At 33.3% G+C, this 17707-nt stretch overlaps 1 protein-coding gene across 3 annotated transcripts in view; it reads left to right on the forward strand.

The window, feature by feature from the left end:
- TNPO1 (transportin 1) overlaps positions 1 to 17707 on the forward strand; it is a 91147-nt gene that overhangs the window by 53828 nt on the left and 19612 nt on the right. For all 3 annotated transcript variants that reach the window (XM_063085765.1, XM_063085767.1, XM_063085766.1), the window contains 8 exons: positions 2886 to 2967; positions 5545 to 5667; positions 7027 to 7145; positions 10852 to 10912; positions 11463 to 11631; positions 14568 to 14720; positions 15448 to 15673; positions 17430 to 17601. In XM_063085765.1, coding sequence (XP_062941835.1) covers positions 2886 to 2967; positions 5545 to 5667; positions 7027 to 7145; positions 10852 to 10912; positions 11463 to 11631; positions 14568 to 14720; positions 15448 to 15673; positions 17430 to 17601 — 1105 coding nt within the window. The remainder of the gene's footprint in view (positions 1 to 2885; positions 2968 to 5544; positions 5668 to 7026; positions 7146 to 10851; positions 10913 to 11462; positions 11632 to 14567; positions 14721 to 15447; positions 15674 to 17429; positions 17602 to 17707) is intronic.

Raw genomic sequence — 17707 nt, forward strand, 5'->3', positions numbered from 1 at the left:
TGGGGCTTTTTGACATTAAAGACCTTTGTGTATTTGGCATTTCTGTGTGTGCAGTATGAGATCAGGATACAGTCTACTTTCTATTTGGGTAACAATTTTTTCCTACCACATTTATTAAATAGTCTCTTCTTTTCCCCCATTGGTTTAAAATGCGCCTTCTGTCATATGCAAAGTTCCATATAAATGTAGATCTGTTTGTGAGCTTTCTGTTTTATTCCATTGCTATTTTATGACCATAACTTCAAATTGAGTTCTGTTATATTTTATGGCAAAAATTTGAATTTTTAAGGCTTTTGGCAAATTTCATTTGTTTAAAACTAAGCTTATAAATAGATATTGGAATGAATTGCTACGCAGCAAGGAAAGAGCTGGACAAATCAGATGATGAGAGCTCAAAGTATATGAGGTTAAAGTTTTAATTTTTTTAATTGTGTTCTGGAATATCTCAGCCTGAAAGAAATTTCTGTTGCTGCTGTTTCTGTTTATAATAAGGTAAATTTATAGAGTCATATGTTGCTTATGGATAGGGATACCTTCTGAGAAATGCATTGTTAGGCGATTTCATCATTGTGCAAACATTACGGAGTGTACTTAGACAAACCTAGATGGTATAGCCACCATGGTATGTTGTTCTGTCATTGACTGAAATGTCATTGTGTAGCACATGACTATTCTGTGCCAGAGTGGAATGAAAATAATAAGGCCTACAGTTTTCTAACAAAAATTTGACTGAACTTTTGAAAGAACCGTTAACATCTTATTTGAAGAGTTTTGTCTTATAAAAGTATACATTGAATAAAGGCTAAAAAACAGTATTTGGCCTGAAATATGCAAATGTTCCAGTATAAAAAATTAGAATTGAGAATATTCTTCATTTTGCAGAATTTATTCTGAGCTTACTAAATGCCTTAGATGTTTCTAGAAAGAATGGTTCTTTTCAGTTTGAAATTTTGGTCTATAGGGAAAAGAGCACATTGGAAAAAAATTCATTCTTTAGGAAAAAAGTACAATTAACATCATGGTTATCAAACAGATCTACTTAAGAAGTTGATTAAAGTATATAAATATGTACCAAGAATAATTATGTTGCCTTTATTACTGCTCGCTCAATCCTCAGATAATCAATATAAAGACGTTTTCATCTTAATCTTGTATGCATAGATAGCCATAGGATTCCAGGGTCATCATCTACATTTCTGGCCTAGATCTGGTTATTTTTATTGGGAAATGGTGTTTAGAGCTTACAGCCTGAAAATAGAGGTGCCTTTCTCTTTCATATAAACTCTAGAATGATAATGTTTTATGAAAAAACCTCATTGACATTTATTAGAATTTTTGATTCTATAGGTCAATTTGGGGCAGATAGGCATATTCACAATACTGATTGCTTGCTTTTAATAAGGTTTTATACTTTTCCTTTAGAGGTCTTGGATATATTTTATTAGACACATTTCTAGGCACTTGGTTTCCTCTGAGTAGCTTTTAAGTTAAATTTTCTAATTTTTTTTCTTTACTGCTGATGTATAGAAAAACAACTACTGTATATGTTAAGTAAATTTAATGAAAACGTGAGGTAAAAGGAACTTATTTGTCAAATGGCCTTCTTTCAACTAAAAATGCAAATAATTCCTAACTATTCTTAAGTTTCTAAAAAATTATTTGGGAAATGCCTAGTGTTAGGTGCCTCTGGAGGATGGGGATAGAAGAAATTTATGCTTTTTAAATTCTGCCCCACATGCACCAAAGATTGTAAGTTTGAAAATTTTTGTTCTTGATTTTAAAGCCTTTTAAAAAGCCACTATTTATCTTTTCCTTTTGCTTACTGAACCAAGTACTTAAGATGTATTATCTCATTTAGTTTAATCCCCATAACAAATGGATTAATTGTAGTATTCTTATTTTGTAGATGAGAAAAACAGATTTTAAAGCATAAGTAAAATCTACCTTGTACTACATGTTTAAGTGGTTGAGTTCCTCGTCGTAGGCTTTTTTCACTTAATATTTATCGTCTTAGATATCTGGTCACTAAATATTTACATGCTTTTGCATGTAAATTTTGGCTCATAACCTGAACTAAAAGTCAGCTATGTTTTTGGCACAGTGATTAAGACAAAGGTTCTCATGGGGTTTATATTTCAGAAGAGGAGGCAGACAAGACAAGCAATAAAAATATGATAAATAATATAATTTCAGATAGTGGTAAAATAATGAGAATAGGGATAGACAGTGATTCATACAGGTATGTTATGTAGAAGTTTCTCCATAAAGGTAACATTTGGGCAGAGACACTGAACAAAGTAATTTACTAAATCTTTAAAGATCACATGGTGGAAGTCGGGAAATCAATTAGTGTTTATTGCAGTAACCCTTGTAAGAGATCATGGCTCCGACTAGGGAAGAAGTGAAGGCAGTGAGAAGAGTTTGGATTAAGGGTATATTTTAAATGGTAGTGCTGGTAAGAATTGCTGAGGAATTGATTTGAATTGGGTATGCCAGAACACATAGACTATTCCCCATTTTTAGTTTCAAAAGGAATGCAAACTCTTTTATTTTAAAATCTGTAGGTATATAAAATGTGCCCCTCCCCCAACCTCCCACTCTTTAGAGGTATCTACTATTAGAAATGTGTGCATGTCCTTTCAGATATTTTTCACTTGCTTAGAAACATTAACGTATTTGCTTTGCAACTTGCATTTTCCACTTAATGTATCATTTACATTCTTTCTTGATACACGGAGAGATTTGACTTTTTAGTGGCTATATATACATGTGTAAGAATATACATATATACCATAGTATTTTTATGGAGCAATATTTTTCCTGCCGGTTGTCTGTAAATAGGAAAAAGCTACAATGAGCATGTTAAATTTTAAACTTTGTTCTAGGTCTCATGCTGTTGCGTGTGTCAACCAGTTTATTATCAGTAGGACTCAAGCTCTGATGTTGCACATTGATTCTTTTATTGAGGTAAGATTGCACGTCACCCCCTCCCCTTGTTTTTGAGAAGGTTAAATAATGCTAACTGCATGTAATTTTATTTTATAACTATAATAATTTATAGTTATAAAACATCAGTATTTAGTTAAATTATTTGTGAGAGTATTAAAATTGGGTACAGTATAGGCTTTGTAGATTTTGTTAGCTAAAAATAAAAGCACTTTTTCTGTTACTAATTTTTCTTATATTAATACAATGATGGGGGCATGTATTTAATATCGTGACTACTTTAAAATTTCTCCTTCAGTATGCTGTTTAAATTGTATATGGAAATTGAATCTCCTAACTCGTGTAGTATTTGAAATGTGAAAAATTGGTGAGGTTGAATGAAGTTGTCTTTAAAGGATATGAAAACACAGACTAAAAGGACAGTATTCTGGTTTTCCTTTGGTTTCCATTGTAAAATTAGAGGCCTCAAGGAAAAAAATGACTCCTAAATCTCTAAATGCAATCATCTCTACAGGCACTTGCACTTTTTGATAAAAGCAGAAAGATAAGAGCATAATTTTCTGGCCATGAAGCATAAGCAGTGCATTTCCTTTTCATAACCTCTGCTGCTTGATTCTTAGAATTCCTTAAGCACTTTCACTTTTATTTTCATTAAATGAAGTTTAATTATCTTATTCCTTTTCAGCTGTTTTAAACCCTTAGAGGTCAGACTGCTGATATTACTATTGGGAAGTGATAAAAAAGAGGGAAAAGATCATATATATATTTTTTTCCCCTCCACACTGAAATTGACCAGCTTCTTTCTAGTATCTTATTAATAGCTATTAAGGATCTTTTAGTCATTTACAAGTTAAAAAACCAAAATGTGTCTGAAACAAGTTTTGCTGAATACCTACCATGAGTCAGACACTTCGTTTGATTCTAGGGATATATAAATTTTATGCCTGCAAGGTGTGTTCGGTCTAGTTTGGTCTAGAGGTGGTATAGTGTAGTGGATAATATTAGAGGTCTGGAGTAAGAGTGCCTGAGTTCAAGTCTCAGTTCCTCAATTTAAGTAGCTGTGTAATCTTGAGCACCTTATTTAACTTATTATAAACTGATGTTTTCTGTTTCATCATCTGTAAAATGAGGCTAATGAGTGACCTACCTTGTTGGATTGTTATAAAGCTAGTGGCTATACCTAAATTGCATCATTAACTGCCTCAGAGTAAGCAGTTTATGTTAGCTTTTATTTTTAGAACTAGTAGTTTCTGTTTTAACTATGATAGTATTTCTTCTTTGTACTGTTCTTTCACAGCTTGATAAAGGGACCAGTGATGACATACCAGCATTTTATAAGGAAATATAATTTAGAATAAAAGAAATTAAATTCTTTCTGAAAATAAAAATTCCCCAGGAGTACACTCAGCAATTAGGGAAAAAACATTTTCCAACATTTAAAAATATTCTGCGTTACTATTACATACCATAGTAACACTTTTTTGTTCCTTGATAATTCTACAAGATTCAGCCAGTTCTCCATCCCGCAAAAGCACTAAACATCTGGAGGAAGTGCCTGGCACATAGTAGGCCTTCAGTAACAATTTATTAGATGAATAAATGGACTGATTATGCCCTTCAATTATCAGTGTTTTCATCAGGAATAATGTCATATCTGCTGAGTGACAGAATATCGATGAGAAAATGTATTGGTTATCAATACATTGCCATAACACATACCTTGACACAGCCTGGTATTTATTCAGTGATAGAGTAACAAAAGTGACAGAGTGCAAGGGGATGGCACCAGACATCCCCATCCACCCAGTTGCTGTTCTCTGGAGTAAATTAATGAAATCTAATGTAACGAAGGGCATATTTAATGAGTGTGGACTTAAGATTCCATGAAAGCCAAATTCATATTTTCCACTAGCTAGCAAGTTACTTAACCTCTATTAACTTACCTATAAAATTGAATAACGCCTTGGAGTTGCGAAGATTAAACAAAAATCTGTTGTCTATTCAGACTTTTTTTTTTAAACCACGTAGAGGAACTTAGAAGGAACAGTGTAAGATTGATTACTATTATTATTCTTTTTTCAATAATTGACTTGGTGAACAACAACAGTTTAGGGTTAAGTTGCTAGAAAATCAGTACGTATTTCACAATTATTGACTCTCTTGTAGAACTTGTGTCTATTACCACCATAAGAATCAGGGATGGTAGGAATAGTGTGTTATCTGACAGTAGTTTTGAGAGGTAAATCAACTTGTATTTTAATGATTATCTCTGCTTCTTGGTGATCTGAATGAATGCTCTTGTGTGTCTAATGACATGGTTTCATTTTTACAAATTAAAAATTACCTTAAAACACAATGAGTTGTACTCTTATCAGAAAGAATGACTTTTCTTCTTTTATCAAAATCATAATCTTTGGAAATTATCATTCCACATTAAATTGCTTTATCTAATATCATAAGCCAATTAATTTTTTTGTACTGTATATTCTTGGGTTTCCTTAAATGTCACCAACTTGCAGATTACTCATTATTGTGTATAAAACTTTCTAACATATTGGAATTTTTAAACTAGAAAAAAATGTGTTTCTTGTGCAATAGAATCTCTTTGCATTGGCTGGTGATGAAGAACCAGAGGTACGGAAAAATGTGTGCCGGGCACTTGTGATGTTGCTTGAAGTTCGAATGGATCGCCTGCTTCCTCACATGCATAATATAGTTGAGGTAACAAAGGCAATTTAAAGGCTCTTTCCTCACCTTTCTCCTCCCAAAAATATTGGGCACAAAAAGTATAATGTGGAACATTTGATCAAGATATTGATCACAATTTAGCCATATTTCAAGGAAAGAATATGTCATAACAAGATATAACTTATTAGAACAGTATTATTGTTTAGGCAATATTTAGTACAGCTGGGGCCAAACTATACCATCTATTTTTGTATAGCTGGGTATAGTTGTACATTAGTATTATATAGCTTTGCAAGTGTTTTAAATAGTATGTTATCTAGAGCCTCCCTTTCTTTCACTTCCGAAGTTCCATATGGTGTGAAGAGGAAGGATCTGTTTTAAAGGATGGGATCGAAGATCTGTTTGAAAGCAGCTAGGGTCAATGCTGGGCAGCAACTCCTAAGATATTAGGAAAGATAGTTTTAGAGATGAGGCTGTATAGCAGCATAAAATGGGGATAAATGACATTTTTCTCTGAGCCTGTTCTCTCGTGAAGAGTCAGGTGGAATTGGTTGAAAGGTTAGTGAGAGAGTTTGTTAATCAGATAGTTAAGAAATTTTATCAGTTACTAGGTGACAGCTAGGAAGCCTAATTTATAATATTACAGTTCTTTCTTCAGCAATACTCAGTAGCATCTGAGTAGGACATGACATGTCTTGTGATAGGGACTGGCCTATGACAACAGTTGCGTTGCCATATTTTGTCTCGTGAAATGTTTCAATCTAGAAGAGAATATGTACAAAGAATTCATCAGTTGACCCCAATTCCAGCCCCAGGTACATTGGGAAAACACATGAGTGAATTTGGTTTGATATTGTTCAGAGGACATAGTAAACCTATTTTATTGAAAACTTCAAATTTAGTCATGCTAAGAAATGTCACTAATGTCACTACTTATTTCCAAATTTAAAGAAAAATAACATAATTTCTATATGTATGAGTATATATCAACTTAAAGTATGTGAAAGTCTGTATACATTATAAGAGATTAAGTAGTTATGTTATAAAAAGATTCTTAACTTTAAGAATAGTATAATGGAGTTCTTTCTAAAGAGGCTTAATATTTGATTATTAACATTCACATTTCAGAAATCTCAGTTTTATGAAATACCTACCCAGAAAAAATGAATAAACAGTATATGTGCTAAACAGTTTTCATTGGGCAACGTGAAAGCAGTGGGTCTGACATTTAGCTACATTTTAGAATCTCCTTGGAAGCTTTTATAAAAATCCAAAAGGCTAGATTGAGAATCAAGATAAAGTGCAGGGCCATAGCAAAGGCCTGATGTAGGATTAAGCTTGTATAAATTGTATGACTTAAACTGATTAATATTAAGGATCCTTTGTTTACAGTACATGCTACAGAGGACCCAAGATCAAGACGAAAATGTGGCTTTAGAAGCCTGTGAATTTTGGCTCACTTTGGCTGAGCAGCCAATATGCAAAGATGTACTTGTAAGGCATCTTCCCAAGTAAGTATTTCTTCATATAAACGCTGGCCTTGTTCTTAAGTTTAATTTCTTAACAGTGTTTCCTCATTTTTGTATCTTTATCAAATTTCTTTCTGCCATCAGGGAGTGAGACTCTAAAAAGTCAGGATTAATTTTACCATTGGTATGAGTAAAGATAATTTTTAAAGAAGCAATTACCTCTTTTTAATTATGTGAGGATGGTTTATGCTAAATCATAATAAATTCTGGGTAATTCATGGCACAGTTCTCTTTTTTTAATAATCCTTATAATTTGACCAAATAGTCATTTGGTGGGGTTTTGTTTTTTCCCAAAACTAATTGCCCATTAGCTGTGATGCTGTGAAATTTTTAGTTAACTTATTGTTTAAGCTAAGCCTATTTTTAACTGAAAGAATGCTGTTAAATCAGTTACTTTTAAGAGTAATGCTTACTTTTTTCGAAAAATTAAGTAATGCAGGCTAATGGAAGAAAATTAAATTGCATAAAGTTTTAAATTTCCTGGATTTTCACCACCCTGAGTAATCACTGTTTGTATTTTTGTTGTGACTTTTTTTTTTTTTTTTGAAGTACCGTATACTGAATACCATATATTCAGGATGTTAGAATTTGGTTTGATAATATGTAATACAATATGGCATCTTGCCTACATTAGGCATCTTGCTTAAAAATTTGATTATACTATTTTGTGGTTTGTTCTTTTCAATTATTGTATACTGTCTGCTTTCCTCCATGTCATTAGTCTTTAAAACTTTAGTGGCTATATACTATTCTGTTACAGTGTGCTCACCATATATATATATATAATTGACATATGCACACTGTATGTATATTGACTTCTTTTGTTGAATATTTAGGTTGTTTGGCCTTTTTTAAATTGGACTTTAATAAATAAATGTGGAGCGAACATCTGTCTTTGTTTATAAATGGTTCTTTCTTTCTAGTAAAATTCCTAAGAGTGATTTTTAGCAAGGTCAAAGTATATGAGCATTTTACAGGTTCTTCATAAATATTTTAAATTGTTCTTTAAGAAATTTATATCAATTTATAACCCACCAGAGGTGTCCATCCTGTCACAACTTTTGCTAGTCATTTATTAGAATTTCTCTAGTCTTGGTCATCCGAATAAGTACAAAACCAAAAACAATGATTTTAATGTTTTTAGTATTAGTGGAGTTATATTTTTTCCAGATGTTTGCAATACTTGGATATTCTCATTTTCATATTGCCAACAAAGTCCGTTTTCTTTTCTACTAAATTCTCTCCCCATCAAGAATGCAGCAATTCTACCTATATTTTCTTCTAGCCAATCTGGAATTTATTTGGGAGAAAGTGCAAGATGATGCACTAAATGGATTTTTTTTTTTTTTTTTTTTCACTTTAGGAAATTTATGTATTAGTTATTCTTCCTTTTCTCCCTAATTTGTGGTGCCACTTATGTGATATATTTGGGTCTTCATATAAGATCATGTAATTCTTAAAGTCATAAACATTAATTCATATAAAAACAGAGATTCTATTAATGAAAACCTAAGCTGTAATGTTAGGAGATATCGATAATATGCCGTTATAATTATATATTCTAACCTTGTCATTATACTAATATGAGAGTACTTCAAAAAGTTGATGGAAAAATGGAATTTAAAGATAATATGAATCCTTCCATGAATTTTTTGAAGACCCCTCATAGAATCCAAACATTTGTAAAACAAGCAGGAATTTGGTAGCAGGCTAAAAGATCGGCACCTCCATTTTGCTAATCAGTGCAAGCATTAAATAACTCAAGCCAGTCATGACTGGGTTTAAGTCTTGCCTGTTTGGGAGCCAGTTTTATGTGTATAACAAGGCTGCTTTTATTTCTTAGAGAATACATTGACAGGATGGGGGGATATCAACATTAATTTGATTCTGAGATAAAAATCATGATAAAATAACTTGTTTTCCTAGCTCTGTTAAACAGATTGTTGTTTAGTATGAGCACAAAACGTTTGCTTAGGAATTAAAATTGTGTATGTTGTGAGATCTCTCATTAATAGGAACTCACTTAAAAAGCTAAAAAGCACTAACGTAACAAGGATGACATTAAATTCTGTTATCTGTTCCTAGGCTATATAGCCCGTTCTGTATTTCTTAGTTTTGAACATTGATAATGTATTTTGTTATCTGGTAGGTCAGTTCTTTATATCTTTTTTTTTCCTGAAATTATTTTGTCTTTTTCCCACCTTTATTCTTGTTCATTAATATCTTGTTAGTGCTGTTGTACAGATTATCCATGTAAAAGCAACCCAATGCCCAGTACATATTTAAGTATTCAGTAAACATTTGTTGATGGTATTAATATCTTTCTATGATGTTGCATTAAAAACTCTCAATTTTAATGACTGTATTGAGGCTTCAGGAGAAAGCTTCTTAACAATTTGACCTATTCAAAAATAATGATCTGCATTGCATAATTGGACTTGGTCAGACACCTACCAGATTGCCACATGCTCACAGTTAACTCCCAGATCTCACTTTCTGATCTCATTTTCTTATTTGCCTGGCTTTACTAGTCCCTTATTTTCTGCAGACCTTATTAGGCCCATCTGCCAAGGCCTTCTACCTCTTTGTGTTCTCCTAATCCCATATTCTTTTATTCTTTCTCTGTCTGACAGACAACAAAACCACGGATAAATTTCCAGCTACCTTGCGTCTTTCTCCCGTGCTCTGGATTAATTGAACTACTTTCCTTCTTCTTTAAACCAGGCTGATGAATACTGTTGGGGAAAGTTACACTGCTAGGGAGATTATTGGCTATAGAAATCCATGGTCTTAAAAAAAAAAAAAAAAAAAAGAAATCCATGGTCTTCAACTTCAAGTGGAGTCTTCACATTATCCACCCATCTTTATTCCAGATCAGCTTTATCTTCCATTTACCACAGCAACTATTTCAAACCTTTATTGCCCTTATGAAGTTCTCTTCGTTCACTTTGAGCATTTCTGCTTTATAGAGAAAGCAAGTGACCCTTCCTCTTGCCCCAAAACTTACAGATATATTTTTGTGTGAGTTATCCTCTTCCTAACCAATCTCTCTCCTTAACGTCTGGATAGCATAATCTTTTATTTCCAGGGAACACAATTCATTAGATGGGTACTCTCAATTTTTCCCTGTTGCCTCTTTTTCTGTGACTTATTAACTTGCTGCAGTTGTTTCCATCTTTAAAAAAAAATTAAAAGAATAGATGGAGTTCACTGTCTTCACTTCTTTAACCCACCTCTTATTAATTCTTCAATATCTTATACACCAACTGTCCTCACTATTTCCCTGAAATTTTTAGCAAAGATCATCAGTGATTCAACTCTTAGTGATCCATATAGACCTGATTCTCTTGCAGAATGCCTGTGGCTTATAAAATATGGTTGTATGTGTTATAACTGGCTACAATGTTTAATTACTGTTTTTCTTTCTATTTCAGAATTTAGAAGGGCTTTGAGCATGAAAATTTAGCTGGCCCATATTGTTTTCATGGAATTTTAAGTCCCACTGCTTCCTTTTCCCTATTTGTGTTCCTTTAGTCAATGAGGGCAGATATATCACAGGATATGCTAAAAGACAGTATTACCAGTGGTTGTCCCATTGGTTTTATTAGTATTCATAAGATTGTCAAGGCTTTTAAACTATTCTGTTGAGATCTTTAGATCTTTGTTATATTAATTCATTTCTTTATAGGTTGATTCCTGTGTTGGTGAATGGCATGAAGTACTCAGATATAGATATTATCCTACTTAAGGTAAGGAAACTGTTTTCTAATGAACAGGGAAGGTGATTTTTATATTGACTTAATAAATCTTTTAGTTAGGCCAATAGGACATTTATTTAGAATAAACTTTATATAAATAGGCTTCCTGTACAGAAGTTCAAACACAATGGATTTGGGTGGTAATACATTCTAGCTTAATTGGAACTAGATGGTGACATTAATTTGGTAACATTAAGTGGTGTTATTAATTTTTGCTTGATTTAAATTATTTGAGAGTTTATTTAAAAGTGTTACTACTTAAATATACTGATCTGATTTTGATTCAGGTACACTTAGATTATACCAGTCGATCAGACGTATAGTGCGGCTGAAAGAGCCTAGCAGACTACTAACACGTGTTATGTTAGTCTATTCTCTCCTTCACAAGGAACTATTTTCTGCACAGGGGAGTAGTTTTTAATCAGAAAGTGTACTTCAGAATCCTGTGCATGACCTCATCTCTGGATATTCTGATTTTTCTATTCATGTTCATATTAGCTTATAATGAATGTCACCAAAAATTTCCCTTTTTAAAAAACAGGGTGATGTTGAAGAAGATGAAACAATTCCTGATAGTGAGCAGGATATAAGGCCACGTTTTCATCGATCAAGGACAGTGGCTCAGCAGCATGATGAAGATGGAATTGAAGAGGAAGATGATGATGATGATGAAATTGATGATGACGATACAATTTCTGACTGGAATCTAAGTAAGTCAGAGGGAAAAGCACAGTTGCCTACTTTGGTAACTTTATTGAGATATAATTCAGATACTGTACAATTCACCCATTAAAGTACACATTTCAGTGGTTTTTGGTGTATTCACAGAGCTGTCCAGTCATCACCACACTAAATTTTAGAACATTTTTCATCACCTGAAAAAGAAACTTCATACCTATTAGCAGTCATACTGCTTTTTGTCATATTCAAAACTTACAAAATAAGCTTTTTAAAATAGGTAAATTTTCAATTATAGCTGCAAATCCACATCACCTGGGGAGCTGGCATTCAGGCCCACACTCATTGGAGAGGAGCCTATTCACTTCTTTTGTTACTTACATACTGGGTTTTTCTCCATTTTTCTCCAGCCCTAGGCACCTGCCAGTCTGTATTCTGTCTCTGTGGATTGTCTGTTGTAGACATTTCATATTAGGTGTAATCATGTAATATATGGTCTTTTGTGACTCTTCTTTCATTTAGCATAAAATTTTCAAGGTTCATCCATGTTGTAACATATATCAATACTTTATTCATTTTTACTGTGAATAAAATAATTCATTGTATTGATGTATCACATTTTATTTATCCATTCATCAGTTGATGACATTTGTATTGTTTCTCCTTTTTGGCTATTAACAGTAATAATGCTGTGAACATTTATGTACAAATTTTTGTGTGGACATATGTTTTCAGTTCTCTTGGGTATGTACCCAAGAGTGGGATTGCTGGGTCATTTGGTAACTCTTAGTATAATCTTTTGAGGAACTACCAAAGTGACTGTACCATTTTACTTTCCCACCAGCAGTGTTTGAGGGTTCCAGTTTCTCCACGTGCTCACTAATACTTGTTATTATCTCTCAATTATGGTAACCATTTTAGTGGGTAGGAAATGGTATTTCATTGTGGTTGTGGTTTACATTTCCCTGGTGGCCTTCTCTTATATTTAGTCATCATTCTATTCTTTAAAAAGACCTCTTACCTCAGACTACCATTTCTCATAAGGCTATGTATTTTGTTACTGTACAATAGGAACATTGCCATAAGCTTTTCCTGTTTTGCTATGGTTTTTTTGTGATAACTTGCATGAGAATTGGCTGATTATCATAGATAATTCTAAAGTAATATAAAGTGCTTTGTCATATTCAAAGCTTACAAAGTAAGCTTTTAAAATCTATTAATTTTCAACCGTAGCTGCAAATCCACAGAACATGTAGAGCTGGCGTTCTGGCCCACACTATTTGGAAAGGAGCCCGTTCACCTCTGTTTTCTTTCTTTCTTAAAGGTTTTTAGAGCTTCACTGCTGTAGTTTAGGGTTCCTTGATGTTGGCACCATTGACATTTTGGACCACATAATTCTTTGCTATGGGTACTATACTGTACATTATAAGATGTTGAACAGCATTCCTGATCTCTACCCAAAGATGCCAGCAGTGCACACACTTGTGAAGACCAGCAGTGTCTCTGTATATTGCCGAATGTCCCCTGGGGAACAAAATTGACCCTAGTTAAGAACCACTACTTTAACTCAGTGTTGGGATTTCTAATATCTGTGATAAACTGGTTAAGGACATGTATCATCAGCCTGGCCTTTGTAATTCATTTGGTCAGATAATGTTAATTCCTTAGTTGTCTGTTTAGTTTCCTATAACTTTTTATTTAGAGTGCCTAATGTGCCAGGCACTAGGCCAAAGACTTTGTATGCATATCACATTTAATCTTTCTAACTATCTTAGGTAGGTAAGGAAACTGCAAAAAGAGAAACTTGCACAAGGTTAGCATAGCTAGTACTGATAGCACATCCAGTACTGGAACCCAAGTCTCATTCAGCAAGACAAACCAAAGTCTTCACTGTTGTCATAAATTACCTCCCAGGTTGGATTAAGATTATAATACAGGTAACTCTATAAAAGTAACAGTGTACATGGGGGTGGGGAGGCATGAAACACTTTCTGTTCACATTTCACTCATCTTTGTGTTTTACTGAAGCTTTTCTGTGCATGTATGGGAAACCAAATATAGGTCTTTTTTTTGAGAAGCCAAATTTCCAAAAAGTGAGATTAAATTATATGTACTCTGCTGCTGCTTTTTTTCGTACTATATCATGTATCTCATTCTATATCAGTACATAGAGTCACATGTCAGTGTATTCTTCAGTTTTATGGATTATGGATCTATATGGTATAACTAAGATTCTTATTGATGGTAAGGTGTCTACTGGCCAATGTAACAGCCTTTTTTTTCTTTTTTCTTTTTTTTTTCTTTTGAAGGATTTTACCATTGTCTAATTTGTGATTGACCATTTGTTATGCCTAGTTTACATGTGAAAAATTTTGGCACTTAAAATTATACTTTGTTCTTTTCACTTTTGTTTAAATTATTTTGTTAATGTACTCTGAGTTGATTTATAGTTGCATAGTTAATCCTTTGTCTGTTTAAAAAAAAAAAAAAAAAGAAGGAAAAAGAAAAAAAAAACTCCAGCATATTCTATGCTTCATGTACTGGTGACTTTTTTTTCCCATTTATTTGTCTAACATTCAGCTAAGTAATTACATACTTGGTTCTAAATGATCTACCACTAGATGTGTTAAGTAGAATTAATAAATGTGTACATTTTGCTTCAGGATTGCATCATATTCTGGATTGAACTGAATAGAACAGTATTTGTTTTAATTTTTCTATATAGACAACAAATTGTAGTATGGCAGTCCTGTAGGATAGAATATCTGCATAATTAATTTGGTAATTCTTTGTCATAAAAAAGTATTCTTAATAGAATTTTTTCATGTGACAGACTACCTCCTATTCAATTGAATTCTTTGAAACTATACAGGTTTGAATAAAGTACATAGTAGCTATTCATTTTTTAAATATACATAGTTAAACAGCAGAGGTTAATGTAATATTTTTTAATTAAATATTTCCTTAGGAAAATGTTCTGCTGCTGCCCTAGATGTTCTCGCAAATGTGTATCGCGATGAGCTACTGCCACATATTTTGCCCCTTTTGAAAGAACTACTTTTTCATCATGAGTGGGTTGTTAAAGAATCAGGCATCTTGGTTTTAGGAGCAATTGCTGAAGGTACGTCTTAAGTCCAGTTTGAATTGGACTTAACAGTTGTTGATAAGGCTAGGCTTAAGGAATGGTTACTCTATAAGCGAATATTATTCACTCTTGCATACACATACTGCTTTGCTCTCTTGTGATACTGGTGTGAAGTAGACAAGACTGTGATTCATATTAACCTTAAAAGGAATAATTGAATCCAAAAGCTGTCTTAGGATAACTTTCTACTTTAAACCAGTTAACTATTTATTAAACTGCCATAGGCATACTTCTGACCCCATCCAGATAATTTGGAAATGTTTCTGTTACAGTAGAGGGACCAGAAGACTCTGATGTCTGAAGCATCTCCATCACTAGAAAAATAACTTTATTCCCTAGGTAAATACAGGAAACATGATAAGACAAGAGTGTCATCATCCTTTGTAGGGAGTTGTTATTTGATTCTGTCCTGGCTGTAAACATCTGTCTACAAGAAATTGAAACATTTATAGGCATTTCTGAAAGTCATAATTTGGATAGGAGACGTAAAATGAAGTCCTAACCCTACTGCAAGATACTTAGGAGCAGTTTAGCTCTAATTTCAGTTATTATAATTTTGGTATGGATTATTAACAGTATATTTATAGCATGGAAATAGTCTGAATATTTTTCATGGGTACATACACACTTTAGTGTTCAAGTAAAATAATTTTGTTTTAACCAAATTTTAGCACTTATGAAGGATTTCTGTTATTTTTTCTAGGTTGCATGCAGGGCATGATTCCATACCTGCCTGAGCTCATTCCTCACCTTATTCAGTGCCTCTCTGATAAAAAGGCTCTTGTGCGTTCCATAACGTGCTGGACTCTTAGCCGCTATGCACACTGGGTAGTCAGCCAGCCGCCGGACACCTACCTGAAGCCATTAATGACAGAATTGCTAAAGCGTATCCTGGATAGCAACAAGAGAGTGCAAGAAGCTGCCTGCAGGTTAACATATTCATAGCAATGTTCATTGTGGGAGTGGGTAACTCAGTGAGAAATTAATTTTCAACCATATGATGGAATGTTGATATTAAACCATTAATGGAGTATTTCATAATGGAACATTTTCTAGCTGTGTCAGAAAGTTTAGTTTTCCTTGCCTTTTTCTTCTTGGTGAAGAAGCTTTCTGTAGCTTTTCAGTTTGCACGTTTAGCATATTTTACACATTTTGTTTGGCTAGGAAAATTTTGTTCTTTGAAGCTTCTACCTGATGATTTTCTATATCTAAATGTGACTCTAACTAGACATCAGTCTTTGATGTTTCTTCCTTAACTCTTTTTTTCCCCAGTCACTGGCCATGATAACAACAGAATTTCTTTCACCCTAATTTCCTCAGGAATCTGAAGTGGTGATGGCAGGGCACTTACTCTTGAAGGAATAACAAAGTTTGAACAGGTTTACATTTATAGTCTGCTGGTCAACTACCATAACTCATAGAAAGTCCCAGTGACATGTGATGTATCACTTATAAACTGTGGCTCTCGGGTGCTTAGTGGATCTGCTCTAGTAGCTGTTCTGTCAGTTTGGGGCTATCTCTTTTATCAGACCAGCAGCTATTTTTATTACTACAAATATTCCAGTTTCCCAGAACAAACCTTTATATTCTAAAAAGGCCTGCCACTTTATAGTTCTTACTTTTTCAAGTAGGATTATTTTTACCATTGACTTTGTTAGAAGGAAGAAACAACTGTTGAAGAAAGTAAATTTGAGTTGGGCTTAGTAGATTTGAAGCAACAGGAGTGGGGAAAGGATATGTTTGGTTTTCTCTAGTTTATTCATTCGGCACATTTTTTTAGCTATTAATTGTTAAACATATACTAACAGTCCCTGCCATCTTACAACTTACAAGCTAATAGGAAACACCAAACAACTATACACAGTAATTATAATTTATGGCAAATGCTGTGAAGGAAATGTATAAGTAGGTCACAGTGCGAATGAATAGGACTTTTATTAACAAATGGCTTAAACCCGTTATTTTAGGAAATTCCCGATGGGGTAAAACAGAAGATAAACATTTCAGAAATTAAGAACCAGATATACTTTACAGTCAAGACAAATTTAGGTCTCCGGTTGTGCTGAATGAAACTGGCATTTTTTCCTTTCTTGTATATTTACCTTAAGAGATAAAGCTGTACATAAGGCAATTGGTAGAACAAATGCACTATGCACTTTAATGCACAGTGTGCATTAAAAGCTTAGAAAAACATTTGAGGAGTTGAGACATTGCCTTGGTCTTACACTTCTCAAACACACAAAGCTTTAAAATGTTTCTGACATTTTTTGACCCTTGGTGTACATGTGAAGAGTAAGGTGTAGAGTAAATGAAACTTTAACAGTTTTGATTTTGGTTTCATTAACCTAGTAACAGCGCTAGGATATAAGTTCCCTGAGAATGGAGACATTATTTTGGTCATTATATTCAGTGACTAAATAGTAAGCACCAAATAAAATTGTTGAATGAATAAATATAAGGACCAACAGCATTTTAGTTAACCATTGTAATTAAGCAGTGACAGCCTCTAGGAAAGGAAGAAGTGATAAAAGATGGGAAAGAAATAATAAATAAGCATCTGGTGTGATAAGGCAACAAGGTAGGCATATAAAGTGCAAATAGATACTCTATAAACAATAAACTTAGTTTCCTATCTATTATAACTTTTATACGACAATAAGTATTCTTCTTTTTTAAAAATTATAGTGCCTTTGCTACCCTAGAAGAGGAGGCTTGTACGGAACTTGTTCCTTACCTTGCTTATATACTTGATACCCTGGTCTTCGCGTTTAGTAAATACCAGCATAAGAACCTGCTCATTCTTTACGATGCCATAGGAACATTAGCAGATTCAGTAGGACATCACTTAAACAAACCAGTAAGTATCTGTGATTAACTGTTATGGAAAAAAAAATATGTAGCATAGTTATAATCAATAGGTTAACATACATTTGGAAATAAATGTTTTGGAAGATGTAAATAGT

The sequence above is a fragment of the Cynocephalus volans genome, chromosome 2 (genome assembly GCF_027409185.1).
Source record: "Cynocephalus volans isolate mCynVol1 chromosome 2, mCynVol1.pri, whole genome shotgun sequence".
Classification (NCBI taxonomy): domain Eukaryota; kingdom Metazoa; phylum Chordata; class Mammalia; order Dermoptera; family Cynocephalidae; genus Cynocephalus; species Cynocephalus volans.